The sequence below is a fragment of the Ochotona princeps genome, chromosome 25 (genome assembly GCF_030435755.1).
Source record: "Ochotona princeps isolate mOchPri1 chromosome 25, mOchPri1.hap1, whole genome shotgun sequence".
NCBI lineage: Eukaryota > Metazoa > Chordata > Mammalia > Lagomorpha > Ochotonidae > Ochotona > Ochotona princeps.
The window spans coordinates 19,739,085-19,753,233 of record NC_080856.1 but is presented as its reverse complement, the minus strand read 5'-3'; the positions used below and the strand labels follow the sequence as shown (position 1 = coordinate 19,753,233).

Below are 14,149 nucleotides of genomic sequence, written 5' to 3'. Positions count from 1 at the left end.
TTTTCTTGCTGATCTTACTCAGTTTCAACTATTCCTACAGTAGGAAGAGGTTTTAAATATCAAGAATGCTTGTTGGATTTAATTGGCTGTCTTTTCATCGTCTAATGAGAGGATCAGGTGATATTTCTTTGACCTATTGGTGTAAGACACCTGTAGTTGTAAGAACTTTAAAAAGCAGAGCTGCTTAATGTTTTATGGTACACAGGAGTGATGCCAATGTGACGCTTTTGAAAGCAAGTGTATAATGTGTGTCCCAGAGGGTCTGGAGGTCAACCGTAGGCAACCAGCTGAAGCTCATGCAGGGCCTGGTGACGTGGGAAGGTCTGGGCTTCCACAACAGGGAACATACACCGATTGGTGACTTTCTGACTCGAGGATAGCTGCAGAATTGACTATTAATGTAGAGGATGGTGGCAGGAGAAGAAAATAAAAGCAAGCAGAGAACCGAGATGCCCAAAGGTGAGACACCAGAGCTTTTCACTATAATGACCCTAATGAGGAACAAAGAACAAAAGTGGCTAAAAAAAAAAAAAGCAGTATGACTCTGAGTTGAGATTTGAAAGGAAGAGCTTCATAAACAAAGAAGGGTACCTGTTTCGGCATAAATACTGGTGTGTCACAGACTTTTGGGTTACAAATAGTATCCAATCTGTGCCAAGTTTATGAAAACTGAAATAAGTATATGTAGGAGACTTTCCCCTTTGGAACAAAAAAGGGTGTAATGTTGAGAGTTGGCAAAGACAAGGCAAATCCCACCAAGCTTTATTTTCGCTTTTAATTGACATGGTCAAGGAAAGGGATCTTTAGACTGAAGACAAGGGTAGGAGTAGAATGACGGTAACTGAAGACACATCAGAATGGGTGAGGAAATGGTAGGAACAGATCTGTATCTGCTATTAGCTGGGCTCTACTGCAGGAAATAGAACTGGCAAGGATAGCTCAGTCCCTTTTGGTGACCCTGGAGATAGCTTGAGGCATGTGGACAAAGATTTAATAGAGGGGTGTGTGTGTGTGTGTGTGTGTGTGTGTGTGTTGAGGTGGGGGTGATCTCACCAACATCCAACCAGTGATTCTAATGCCAGTTGGGGTGCGTGATTCTAAGATGCCACAGGAAGGAGATGAGTGGGGAGTCCCTGCAAGAAGTGAGGTTCATTAGCATTCCACACAGGTCACACTGAAACACAACAGACTGCCTGTACTTTCTTCTTCATGGCACATGATGGCTGATACCAAGTGGGGAAGGACCACTGTAGGGAAGACGAAACAGTTACCATTTGTGGATCTCTGGAAAACAAACACAAAGGCCAGTGGGCAGGAGTCGCAGGTGTTTCAGATGAGGCACAGTGTAAGGAAGAACCATCTAACCACTTACACTGTCCAAAGAGAGTGGGCTGCTGGTTGACAGATTCCCCCATCTGCTTCAAGTGTGCAGGCAGAAGTGGGCCATTCACTTTTCAGGAGCTGTTCTGGGATAGATTCATGTATTATTTGTGGGTGACTCCAAAGTACCTTCCGCTTTGGAGATTCTGTGATCTGAAGATGCAGTAATGCTGTAACCAGCATGGTGGAAGGAATCAAAAGGAGAAAGAGGCACGGGGAGGGGTTGGGGGAATCCCAGAGCTTATGGAACTGTGTCACATAATGCAACATAATTAATTAAAAAAAAAAAGGAGAAAGAGGGAGTAAATCTAGACCACTCACTGCAAAAATAAAAGGTAGTGGGCCCGGCGGCATGGCCTGGCGGCTAAAGTCCTCGCCTTGAAAGCCCCGGGATCCCATATGGGCGATGGTTCTAATCCCGGCAGCTCCACTTCCCATCCAGCTCCCTGCTTGTGGCCTGGGAAAGCAGTCGAGGACGACCCAATGCATTGGGACCCTGCACCTGCATGGGAGACCCGGAAGAGGTTCCAGGTTCCCGGCATTGGATCGGCGTGCACTGGCCCGTTGCGGCTCACTTGGGGAGTGAATCATCGGACGGAAGATCTTCCTCTCTGTCTCTCCTCCTCTCTGTATATCTGACTTTGTAATAAAATAAATAAATCTTTAAAACAAAATAAAATAAAAGGTAGTCACCCAGTCATGCAGTCTAGACAAAGAAGTCACCATCATAGCTCCAAGGCCAGAGTTGGTATAGGGCTGCCCCCAAATAATTGGAATGGAGGCCTTAAATCAACATCCTGCATAGGATTTTGTTGTTGTGGTGGTTTTATTCCATCAGGGACAAAAATGTCAAGATAGATATTAATGATGCTAAGAAAAAGAACTCACACTCCGTGTTTAGCCTCTTCTATGGGAAGTCTGACTTCTCTGACAGCTGAGGAGTGTGGGGCAACAGGCAAGTCACTTCCTTGCAAGCGGGGCTAAGGCACAGGCTGAGAGAAAGCGAAAAGGCAAGAATAAGAAAGGGGTTGAATAAAGAGAGAAAGAGAAAAGAGGACAAAATGCACAGGTGCCTTTACTGCGCTTCGAGCTCAGGGCGCGTCCTGGAGCCGGGAGCTGGGAGGCAGGAGGCGGAAGCTCTGAGGCCAGCTGTGTCGCGACTTCCCTAGCGACCTTGGGAGTGTCGGGCCGTCCTGTTAGCCTAAAAGTGCTCGGAGCTTTGGGGGAGGAAAACAGCTTCAAAAATGGAAAATGTTTCCTTCCCTATCTTTAAGGTCGGGAGGAGGGAGGACTAGTAACTGGAAGGTAGAAAGGAAGGTAAGAATACACTATACCCAAAGGGGTTCTGCTCTACCCGGACGCCTTAGGGAGCTCCGAGGCTGGCGACCCGCCAGGGACTTCTGCCTGCGGTCCCCTAGACCCCGCTGGGCGTGCAAGTTTCGCGTGGACACCTTGGTGAAATCCAGGAGCGAAAAGCAATGCGCGCCCCTCCCCCACTAGATGGCACTGAAACGCCTAGTTCGCGATTTTCCAAATGCAGAAAGGAGGTGTTGAGGGGAGACAAAAAGAATATGGTGGAGATGCACTGCTGTAGGCCCGCACGCCCCCGTTGTGCAAAGCGGGGTACCGGGCAATTTCTTTCATCTAGACAACCTCCTCACCCGGGAGAGCAGGGCAGGGCGGGGCCTCGGCTGTGCAGCGAGGCTGCAAACCAGGGGGCGAGCGTTACAGAGAAAGCCCTAGTGCTGAAGCTGAGAGGAGGCTCCCAGCTCTTGGGGTGCCCTCTCATCAGGCAGCGGGGCCTGGGCTCTCTCGCCCAAGGCTTGGAGTCCAGCAGGACCCTCTCCCTATCCCCTGCAGGAGCTGCATCCGGCCCGTCACCCACACACAATGACATACTCTCCTCCGAGGGTCCTCCCCATCTTCCCAGCTCGCAAAAGCCGGCATCTACTGTTCGCCCCCGCCCATTAACGTTCTTCCGATCTGGAATAGATCAGTCCCTTTTCCTTCCTTCTGAAGAGGGTGGCCAGAAGGAGGTGGGTGTGTGTTGGGGAGCCTGGCGCCGGCGTGGGCTGCGCCCCGGGGGCTGGCCGCGGTCACCCAGCGCGGGCTGTGCTGAGTGTAGCTCCGGAGGTAACGCCTGTAGCTGACCGGGTAGCGCCTGTGGCTTTAAGGGGCTCAAACAAAGATCAAATGCAACTGGGGAAGCAGGCGAGCTTTCCCAGCTTCGGCAATAAGCAGCCTTTTCTATAAAGAACGCTGGCGAATTTCAAGGAAATTTTCCACGGCTGGAGAGAGAACCAGGAGATGCAGGCAACATCTCTAAATTTATAGTAGTTCATGTAAACATGCTACATGCCACATATATGTATATGTGTGAATGTGGTCGGGTACATACCTATCTAGACACCATTGACTTGCCTGGTCAAAGAATAAAGCTCAGACATTTCGTGCTTGGGAAATGGTGCAGTTTATCTTTAAGGAGGCTAGAAAAATAAGAGATGAGGCTCACGTTGCACGGATGACATCACTAGCTTTTGGCTGCGCGCTCCGTGTTCTCGTCTGTGGGTTTTAGCCAAGGCTGCAGCGCCCGGCACCCGAGCGAGAGAGCACGGCAGCGGCTTCCTCCGGCTCCCGCACTCGGGCGATGCGATTTCCAGAGCCCCCCGGGCGCAACCGGGGCCCTCGCTTTTTCCAGGCAGGGGCCGAGCCCGTGAGGCCTTGAAGCCGCGGCGGCTAGAGGAGGAGGCTGGGAGGAGAAGCGGAGCTACCCAGCCGCCCTCCCCCACTCTCGCCCCAGTCACCTAGGCTATTGCCGCGCGCCGGGAGCCGGACCGAGCACGCTGAGGCACAGGCTTCTCTGCACGCTGACGACTGAGCCGGCTTCTCGGCGTCCAGGTGTGCTGCAAAGAAATGGTGCAATCCGAGAGCGGCTGACGCTAGCTGGGCAGAGCAGACCCGGTGCGAGGGTGCTGGGGCGCAGGTGGCGGGAGAAGGGGGCGGGTTGTTTCGAGGGGCCGAGCCCGGGGTTTTCCTCGGTGTCTGCAGCATTTTCTTTGCACCTGGGCAGAACTCCCGAGGCGCACTCGAGCCGGATGAAGTGAGGAGGAGGGTCTGGAGCCTGTGGAGCGGACCATCCTGGAACAAGACCGCGCCGGGGACAGCGGCATGACGCCGGGGGACCTGGCTACGAGGCCGACAGCGCGAGGCAACGGCGCGACCTGTCCATGGTGTTGAAGGCGCCGCGCGCCGCGCGCCCCGCCGGGTGCGCCTTCCTCGGCGCAGCCCGCCCCTTGCTCCCTCCAGCTGCAGCCGGTTCTCAGCAAACCGCCTGCGGGACTTAATCCCGTAACGCCGCCCAGGTGAAGGCGCAGTCGACCCCAAGGGGCGGCCTGAATGGGGAGGCCAGAAGCCAGCGGCCGGGGAGAGCTCAGGGAGAGGTCGGCAGAGATGGTGCGTCGGCCGGGAGCCTTCCTTTGAGGGCAGCGCGTGGGCCAGAAAGAGCAAGGGACCTGCCGGTGACCAGAGGACGGAGATTTTAAAGGTCTGACCCAGAGAGGAAGAACGTTTCAGGGTGTGTGCAGACCGACGGCGGAGAGCCCCTCAGAAGGGAGACCCAGGCGGGACTTGGGACAGCCGGCCCTGGCTTCTGAAGGCTCCTCCGCTAGCCGGCCGCAGCGAGGGCGTTTCAGTTCACCCCCCGGCGCTGTCACCGCCCTGCACAAAGAAACCCCCGCCAGCTCCGCCGCAGCCCCGGGCACTGGGTAGTTAGTTTTCGGACAGAGAGGCAGCGGCGCCCCAAATCGGACTGCGCCCCGAAGGCCACCCGGGTTGGAGCAGTTGCTTCCTGCGGAGTGGGGAGGGGCCGACGGCCGACTGTGCTGGGTACGCCGCCACCGGAGGCTGCACCTGCCCCGGAGGATGTCCAGGAGCCCGCAGGAGGTGCTCCAGGTCAGAACTTTTTAGGTTGCCCCGCGCCCATCCCCGCAGTCTCCCCGGGCCACGCACGGGTAGGCGAGGGGCCGAGGGAGCGCCGCGGCGCGAGTCCCCCTCCCATTCTCATCTCCCACCCCCAGCTCGGCCGCCCGCCGCTTTGTTCCGGGCGCGCCGAGGAAAGGCAAGGCTGCGACGGATCATGCCCATGGTGTAGCGGCCAAGCGGAGGCATGGCTGCCGGAAGGTTGCTGCTCTACACGGGCCTCTCGCTAGCGCTCTGCGCCCTCGGTATGCTGGCCGTGGCCATCTGCTCCGACCACTGGTACGAGACGGACGCCAGGAAGCACAGGGACAGGTGCAAGGCCTTCAACACCCGCCGGGTTGACCCCGGCTTCATTTACAACAACAACAACAACTTGCCGCTCCGGGCGAGCCGCTCGCGGCTGGACCGCTGGGAGGGCAGACTCCTCCGGGCCCGGAATCGCCGGCAGCTCTTCGCCATGAGCCCCGCGGACGAGTGCAGTCGGCAGTACAACTCCACCAACATGGGCCTCTGGAGGAAGTGCCACCGGCAGGGATTCGACCCCGACATCGCCGCCCTTATTCGGAAAGGTAAGGGCCGGGCGTGGGGCGCGAGGCGTGGCGCTGCGGAGAGCTGGTTGCCTGCAGGCCCTTCTGCCCCGACCCCTCCTCCTGGAGGGCCATGGGCTACCAGATCTCTGGGTTGGCTAGTCCTGGCCGGGCCGTGGAGTGGCCAGAACTCTGTTCCCAATAGCTGGTCGTGGAACTTACTGGAGTCTTGGCCTGTTCCTTAATTCATCTTGCTCTAGTTTGTCTGGCTTCCCGCACAATCTCGTGGTCCAGGATTTTTTTGTTCCTTTTCGCCTCCTCAGCTCCTTAGAGGGAGGGCAATGTAAAATGTGCAGTAAAGACAGGTTGAATGTATGTGGCTGTTGAAGTTATCTAAGTGGTGTGCTGGGGGAAACATCTCACCGGAGGAGAGCCTACTCGGGCCAGAAGCGTTTGCTGGGTGTAGTTTACCAGGCAAGGGGCAGGCACTTGACGACCCTTGCCCTGTGGCAGCCCGAAGTCGGTTAGCCTGCAGCATCATATCGCGATTTATTTCTGCTTTTGAAAAGATAGTGGACAAAAGTGACTTGTGTACGGTGAGTGTCGGTAGGAGCTATTGAAGCAGGTACACAGAAAATAAGTTCTTGTGGGTAACGCCTAAGTGGGGCTTTTACAGGAAAAAAAATATATGATTTTTCAGGTTTAGATTAAAAGGAGGAAAAAAGGGGATGAGGCGAACCAAAACAGCAAGGTGCTTTTGCCAGCTACAAAATTTGGTACTTTAATATGGTCACACACATTTTTAAAATTCTGCAGATTTGAAACAGTCGACATAGCTTGTAGGACTGCATCGTAGGAGTCCCCTGCTCTGTCCAAGCCACTGGGATGTGGTGTGTGTGTGCACCAGTACCGCTGTGCGGAGAGGAACCTGTTATCTGATGTCTGCATGCTGGGAACACGCACGGATTTTGTGGCCCTCGTCCCCCCGACTCCTGTTTTGTTTCCTTCAACTAGTAAATGATGCCAAGGTAACAATGGTGCTGTTGCTTGTAAACTGCCTTGAAGCCGTTCTTTATATTTCTTCCTAGCATGCTGTGTGGCTTGCTGCCACTTGGGAATGCTACTCTTTCATCTGCAGTGAGTTAAAACAGATCAGAAAAAAAATATATTATTGCTTTGAAGAAATGGGAGTTGTTTAAGAATGCCAAGCAGTGGATACGGCCTAGGTGGCTAGTTCAGATTTGGGTGAAGTAGGTCCAGAGAGAGAATCCATCTTAGTGTTGTTCTGTGGTTTGTTTAGAATGACTAGGGATTTTTAGGTGGTATAGCTGTGGGTGTGTTCATGCAACAAACATCCTGTTTCGTGATTAGACTCAAATTAGAGCAAGGTGACCCACTGGGAGTGCCACGACTTTGCAAGCGTACACAAGACAGAGACTTAATTGAGAAGTTGAGAAACAAGAGGAAATGGAGTACTTAATTAAACATTTTTTTTGAGTAAAATAGTTTTTGACAATGGGTAGCTTTAGAACAATTTTCAGATTCTCAGATTCATAGGTATTTTATTCGTCATTTTCTTCTCCCTGTAAAATTGAAATGGTAGGAAGTTGGCTAAAAAGTGAAGGAGAATCCATATTCATAATAACTGATAGGCACTGCTGGGATTTGGTGAAGGACATTCTCCAATTTCTGTTTTTGGATGCCCTGGGAACCAAGAACAGGTATTTTATGTCTGGAATTGGTTAACCCGGCTTGGAGAAGGGGATCGAATTCATGGCCTCTGGAGGTTCCGTTCAGGGCTTTGATTCCTCATTGCTCTGCCTGGCATTTGGACCTGAAAGGTTGAGTTGGTCTGTGCACAGGAGGGACGGTTGCCATAGTGACATGTTCTTCCGGTGAAGCTGGAAGCAGTGGCAGAGAAAGGAACAGGGAAGAACGTACAACATTTTGACTTCGTATTGACTGCTTTCTAATTGCAGCAACATAAATGAACGCTACACAGCAGGGGGATTGAATACACTGATACCTAGGCTTGGCAGGACATTGTATTTCATTTGAACTAATGGAAATGTTGGTTCTCATCACCCCAAATACAGCAGTCACTGTCAGCTGCAAGCACTCACTTAGCACGGTTGTTTCTGTCTGCTTGACTTCCTTGTTAGGTATTATGGAGATAGGTGGCATGGCAGCCTTACAAATCTTGAAAGCCTTAAGGTCACTGTACTTTTAAGCTATAAAAACAAGAGCTTTATAAACTGGTTCTTTCTTTTCTAAGTAGCGGTAGATGCATCTTGGAAGTAGCGCATCTTCTGTTAGTAGATTTCACAGATAGTTGCAATTACACACAGGACGTAATTTCCAGACTCCATCAGTATTCTTTCCAGTTGGAAAGATTTCACAATACCTCTTTATTTCAAGTTAGGACATCTTAGGGAAAGATATTTGTGTCACATCTCTGTTTAGAAGTCTCCATTTGATATATTAGACCTTTGTTTTGAAACATCTTGATCTGAAAGTACACTGTTCAAGGGGAGCAGGAAGCAGAGAGAAGACTGTTTGCAATCTGTCAATAGCACAGGAAAACTGGAGATTTTAGCTATAGGATCATAAAGAATGCAGTCCTTCAGTAAATCTATGCTCATTACATTAGAAAGTGCTGTTTGTGCATTGAAAATAAAGCACACCTGCAAAAATTAATATGGAAACAAGAGGAAAATCCATCTCTCATCTGAAGATACAGTTCATGTTCATTCTGAAATGCACCTTCTTCAGTGCCTTCCTGCCCCAACTGTCCCATAAGTATGGATTCCTGGTCATTGCATTTGCATGAATGAACTCTAAGCTCCTGGCAGACAGGAAAAGCCAACATTTATAAGATACTTGCACACTAACCACAGGTTTGGGACTTAGGAAATATATCCATTGGGTTCATAGAAATGTATTTACCATGAGGCTTATTCTAACTGTAGGAAGACATATGTGGGAAGTCAAATCAAAGGTGTTAGCAAATTGTGATGAAAAGAACTACCCAGTGTGTCTACCAGGCAGGTTAGCATTGCGGCAGATGCTGGATGATGTATCAAAGGAGGATTTTGTGAGAGAAAGCTCTGCTGAGCAATAGCGGAAACACGGTTCCTTCTTGGGTAGCATTTGCAATGAAACAGATAAGCATTGCACAGTCATTGTTTTTCACATTACCTCAGATTTTAATTGTTTCCTTTTTGGTGGTAGGATTGGGTGGGGAGTGCAGCCTAGATACATTGCATCAAGGTTTTCTTTGATTTTACCTACCAAGAGTCTTAATTTAGGGTCTCTCATCTTGTTCTAAAGATGACTTGCGTATCCACAGCCTCTAGTAAGTTCCTGCAGGCCTCCGGGGCCAGTCAATGGCCAGAGCAGTTTGTGAAATCTCAGGGATTTCCAGACACTCAGGTGGAGCAGCTGGAGGTAGGCTATTGTTTCAGGGAACATTTAGGTTCTTAGGTTTGGACTGAAATGTTACCTGGAGATGATTTGAAATTAGTAGACCTCAGCTGAGACTTGGAGAACTATTTATGATTTGAAAATTTGCCTTATAAGATACATCAATATAAACTGTTTCCATGGGTTGCTTATCATTGCCCCACAAGTTACTTTAATAAAACATTATGCACATTTAAAAATTAATAATGTAATTAGCAAATATTTACTGTACCTGTGTCACGTGCTGGAGGCCTGTTGCAAAGATGAGCAGGAAGAAGACTTGGTCACTAAGTTCTCAGTCTGTTCGTGTCACTAAGGATGGTGAGGGCAACAACAGGATCCCGTCTTGTACAGACAGGAAGGACGGGCTGTGTTAGCAGGAGGAATTAGGGAGAATTATCCTGAGGAAACGTGGACAAGTTTGTTTTTTTTATTGTAAGGAAGATTTACAGGGAGAAGGAGAGACAGAAAGAGCTTCCATTCTCTGGTCCACTCCGCACATGGACACAATGGCTGGAGCTGAACTGATCTGAAGCCATGTGCTTCTTGCAGGTCTCCCACATGGATGCAGGATCCCAAGGGTTTGAACCATCCATCCTCTGCTATTTTCCTAGGCCATAAACAGGGAGCTGTCTGGGAAGTGGAGAAGCCAGGACATGAACCAGTACCTGTAAAGGATACCAGCACTTGCAGGCAGAGGGTGACAGCCCCTGGATGAGATTTTGATGGTGATTGGACATGGCTAGGGAGGAAGCGCGTCTCATAGGAAGGGGTCAGCATGAGGAGTGCCTTGGGGGTGTTGATCTCTGGGGTGAGGAGATAGAGCAGATGTGGAGCAGGACAGGCAAGCACCGGATCAGGCGGGATGCACATCAGATCTGTAGCAGTACCCTCCGATAGAGCAGCCACGAGTCACACGTGGTTCTGTAAGTTGAAAATCCTCAGCATTCACGGTTCCCTTGCTTAGTTCCGTCAACCACAGTACAGCCAGATGTGTCTGTACAGCAGCCAGGATGTGTCTGCTGGCCATCATCCTGCACAGGGTAGAAAGCATCCCCATCACCAGAAAAAGTTCTGTTGGACAGCTTGCAGCTCCTGAACAGTACAAGCACGTTCTCTGCTTCAGATGGGGGTAATTACATGGTCGCTTGAGATTAACTTTATGTTAACCGTTCTACGTGAAGTCTGTTATTTGATTATGTTAGACAGAAAGTTTCAAATCATCCTCTATGTTAAATCTGTATTTTGTTAATTTTCCATCACTGACTTATAGAATCTTCATCTGCTTCTCCTTTATCCTCTTCTTTTCCTCTCCTTCAGTGCACTGAAAATAACTTACAAGATTGATTAGATGGGAAAAGTATTAATAATTATAGCCCAAATTGATGCCAAGAATTCTTAAGTTTTTTTCTTTAAATTCATTTTATTTATTTAAAGGGCAGAGTAACAGAGATATCTTCCATTCGCTGATTTACTCACTAAATGGTTGCAACAGCCAGGGCTGGGCCAGGCTGAAGCCAGAAGCCTGGAGCTTGCTCTGGATCTCCCCCACGGGTGACAGGGGACCAGGTACTTGGGCCATCTTCTGTTGCTTTGCTAGGTGCATTAATAGGGAGCTGATTGGACCTGGAGCCAGCAACCCTCAAACTGATGCTCCAGGTATGGGATGCTGGCATTGCAAGCAGTGATTAACCCGCTGTACTGCAATCTTGGGCCTAAAAGCTTTCTAATTACTTGCTAATTTATTGTTGAAGATTTCAGTGAGGTGGATCTTATTAGTAGTTTTTTATAAACTCCCATTCTACAGTTTAGAGAACTGAGGCAGATTAAAAAAAAGAAGGTCAAAGAATTTGCCAAGAGTCATGGTTAGGAAGTGAAAGTGTCAGACTCTGAATTCTGACTTCAGATTTGGACTTTCACTCGATGCACTTCACTGTCTCTGTAGAATCTGTTAGGATAGGACTGGCAGTGAAGAATCTTATTTTTATTGCTTTCTAAAATTGCACAAAAGAACAAAAAAGGACGTAATAATTTTAGAATCCCAACTGTAGATTAAGGTCGTTAAGGTGGGTCACACGCTTTGCTTTGAGACCCAGTGTCAAAAATCTACACACGTTTTCACACAAGTTTTGAGTTGTGTATATTGCTCACCATGGTAGATGCAGAATTACATACACAGATGTATGTGTTCCTGTACCAAGCGTGAGAGCCTGTGGGTTGGGCATTTGGTCCAGTGTTACCTAAAATGGACCCACGTGTAGTAGTGGGGAGGGACATGGCATAAACAGATACTTGTGAAATCAAAGCAGTAATACTAATCAACTGATGAGGTTAGGAAGCGCAGGGAGGCAGGAAGTAAGCCCAAGGTGGAGTGGTTGTATCCATGTGAGAGAGGACACAGAGACTTTATGTGCTGTGGACGGAGGGGTGAACCTGACGCAGATGGGAGAAATTGAGTGGGTTTCATTAGCTGGGGACCTCACACACTGAGTTTCTTTTTAATTGCTAAAATGCTTATGGGGTTCTGTACTTAGTAGACCCCCCAAAACTGTTTTGATTGATTGATTAAAAAATCTTAAATGTTTATTAAGACATAGTTGCTCAAAGGCTTCTGTGTCTTTTATGCATGGCGCACATTCCCATGTGTGTGTGTTAAACGTGTGCCCATAGGTAATAAGGACACATACACTTAGTTGGACCCCCTCCTCAGTCATCCTGAAACAGAACACCCAGGGGAAGGTGATGGTAGGGAAGGAGCCCTGGGCCTCCGCGGGATGAAGGGATATGTTCTGTGCATAGCTCTTTGCCACGTGTGGGGGCAGAACAAAGAGGCACAGTTGCCTTTTGTTCTCAGGGAGCTTCCACTTGAGCTTATAGTTTTCCAAGTTCATGTCTTCCCTGGGGGCCGCATCTGTGTCAACTGGAAGTTGGTCTGGGAGTGGGATGAGATCCTTTTACTGAGTCAAGCCTTATTTCTGTCCCAGAAGGTCAGTTTATTTATTTTACTATAGGATCACTAAGGATCAGTTGGAGGATCAATTCTGTATATTCCACTTTGAACAGATAATAGAAATATTTTCTCTCTATTGGTAGATCTAGGCCTTTAGGCAGAATGGTAAGCACATTCTTAGTTTGCTCCTTCACTCACCCCCCCCCACACACACACGCATTTAAATGTTAGGCATTAGAATCACTCATGTTTGTTCAGGTACAGATACTTCTATAATTTATTAGTCCAAATGAAAAGTAAAGAGAGGAAGGAGGGTATGACTTGGGGGAATAGTTAGGAGAAATCATTCTAACATCTTCATTGAATTTTTGATACTTGAAAGAATAAGTAACATTCTTAAAAGAAATTTTCTTCCCTCAGTTGTATAATAATGGATTTGGATGCTATAAATCCAAAGCCTTTTATATCTTAACAGGTGTTGAGAAGTTAAATTTAGGTAATGGAAGGTAGACAATAAGAAAATTGGTGAAACTAGGGGAATAGAAAAGTCAGGGAGGGAAAGAGAGACTAAGAAATACTTTAAAAAATATTTATTTGAAAGGTGGATTTACAGGGGGGAGGAGAGAGAGAGAGAGAGAGATGCCATCTGTTGGTTCACTCCCCAGTGGCCACAGTGGCTGGAGCTGGGTCCATGCAAAATCAGGAGCATGGAGCTTCTCCTGGGTCTCCCATGTGGATGTGGGTACAGGGACCCAAGGACTTGGGTCATCATTTACTGCTTTCCCAGACACATGAAGAGGGAGTCTGATCAGAAATGGAGCAGCTGGGACTTGCCTATAAATGATGTTGGCCCTGCAGGTGGAGGCTTGTTCTACTGTGCCATGGCATTGGCACAAGAAAGAAATTTCTAAAGGGATCATTCTGTTGGTTAATATTTAGTTGTTTAATGTTTAAGTAATAGAGGTGGAAAACCAAGCAACTAGCTTGTTATCATTGCAAATCATCTAACAGAATATTTTTTCTAATGACTTGAAATGTCATTTTGCAAGGTGAGGCTGAATAATTGAAAACTATATAGAGAAACATGGTGATGGCTGCACAGCATTACAAATATATGCAGTGCCACTGGACTGTATATTTAAAATGATTCAAAGAGCTAAACTTCACTATTGTGTATATTTTAACTCCAATTTAAAGAAAAATAAGAGAAGTGGAATTGCTTAATGGAACCAAGCAGCTGTATTCTGGTCAGTATATATGCTACCGCACAGCCAAGGCTCTTGATTCATTGTGCACTGTGTGCTGGGTACTGGCTCAAGCTTGGGGTAGGGAAGGTAATGAAACAGACAGCATCCTGCCATGATAGGGTTGATACTTCCGTGTTTTGGAAAGGAGAGTATTTGGCCCGGTGGTTAAGCCCCGCTCGTGACACACACATCTCATACTGGAGTGCCTGGGTTCAATCCTGGCTCTGCTGCGGGTTTTAGTTTTCTGCTAATAGACATCCTGGCAGGCAGCAGGTAATGGCTCACGTACTTGTTCTCCACAATCCATGTAGCCGACCTGGTTGAGTTCTTGGCTCCGGGCTTCCACCTGTCTCAACCTTGGCTTTTGTGAATTTTGGGGGGTATGAACCAGTAGGTTGGGCCTCTCTCTGGGTGTTTTACTCTCTAATATAGGCAACCTTGGATATTTGGGGAGTAAATCAGTAGATGGATGCAACATCTCTATCTCATTTACTCCTAAATAAATAAAGTTAAATTCAAGACAAATAGTTTTGAGCACTATATATATATTTTTCTGTTTCAGGGCGAAAACATTAAGGAGCATTAATACATAAAACAAATAGAAG

At 48.4% G+C, this 14,149-nt stretch overlaps 1 protein-coding gene across 1 annotated transcript in view; it reads left to right on the top strand.

The window, feature by feature from the left end:
* Positions 1-5,084: 5,084 nt before the first annotated feature.
* The window catches only part of TMEM178B (transmembrane protein 178B), a 340,957-nt gene continuing 331,892 nt past the window's right edge, over positions 5,085-14,149 (top strand). Inside the window, exon 1 of the mRNA XM_004594350.2 lies at positions 5,085-5,927. Within this exon, the coding sequence (XP_004594407.1) occupies positions 5,546-5,927 (382 nt within the window). The 5' untranslated portion in view covers positions 5,085-5,545. The remainder of the gene's footprint in view (positions 5,928-14,149) is intronic.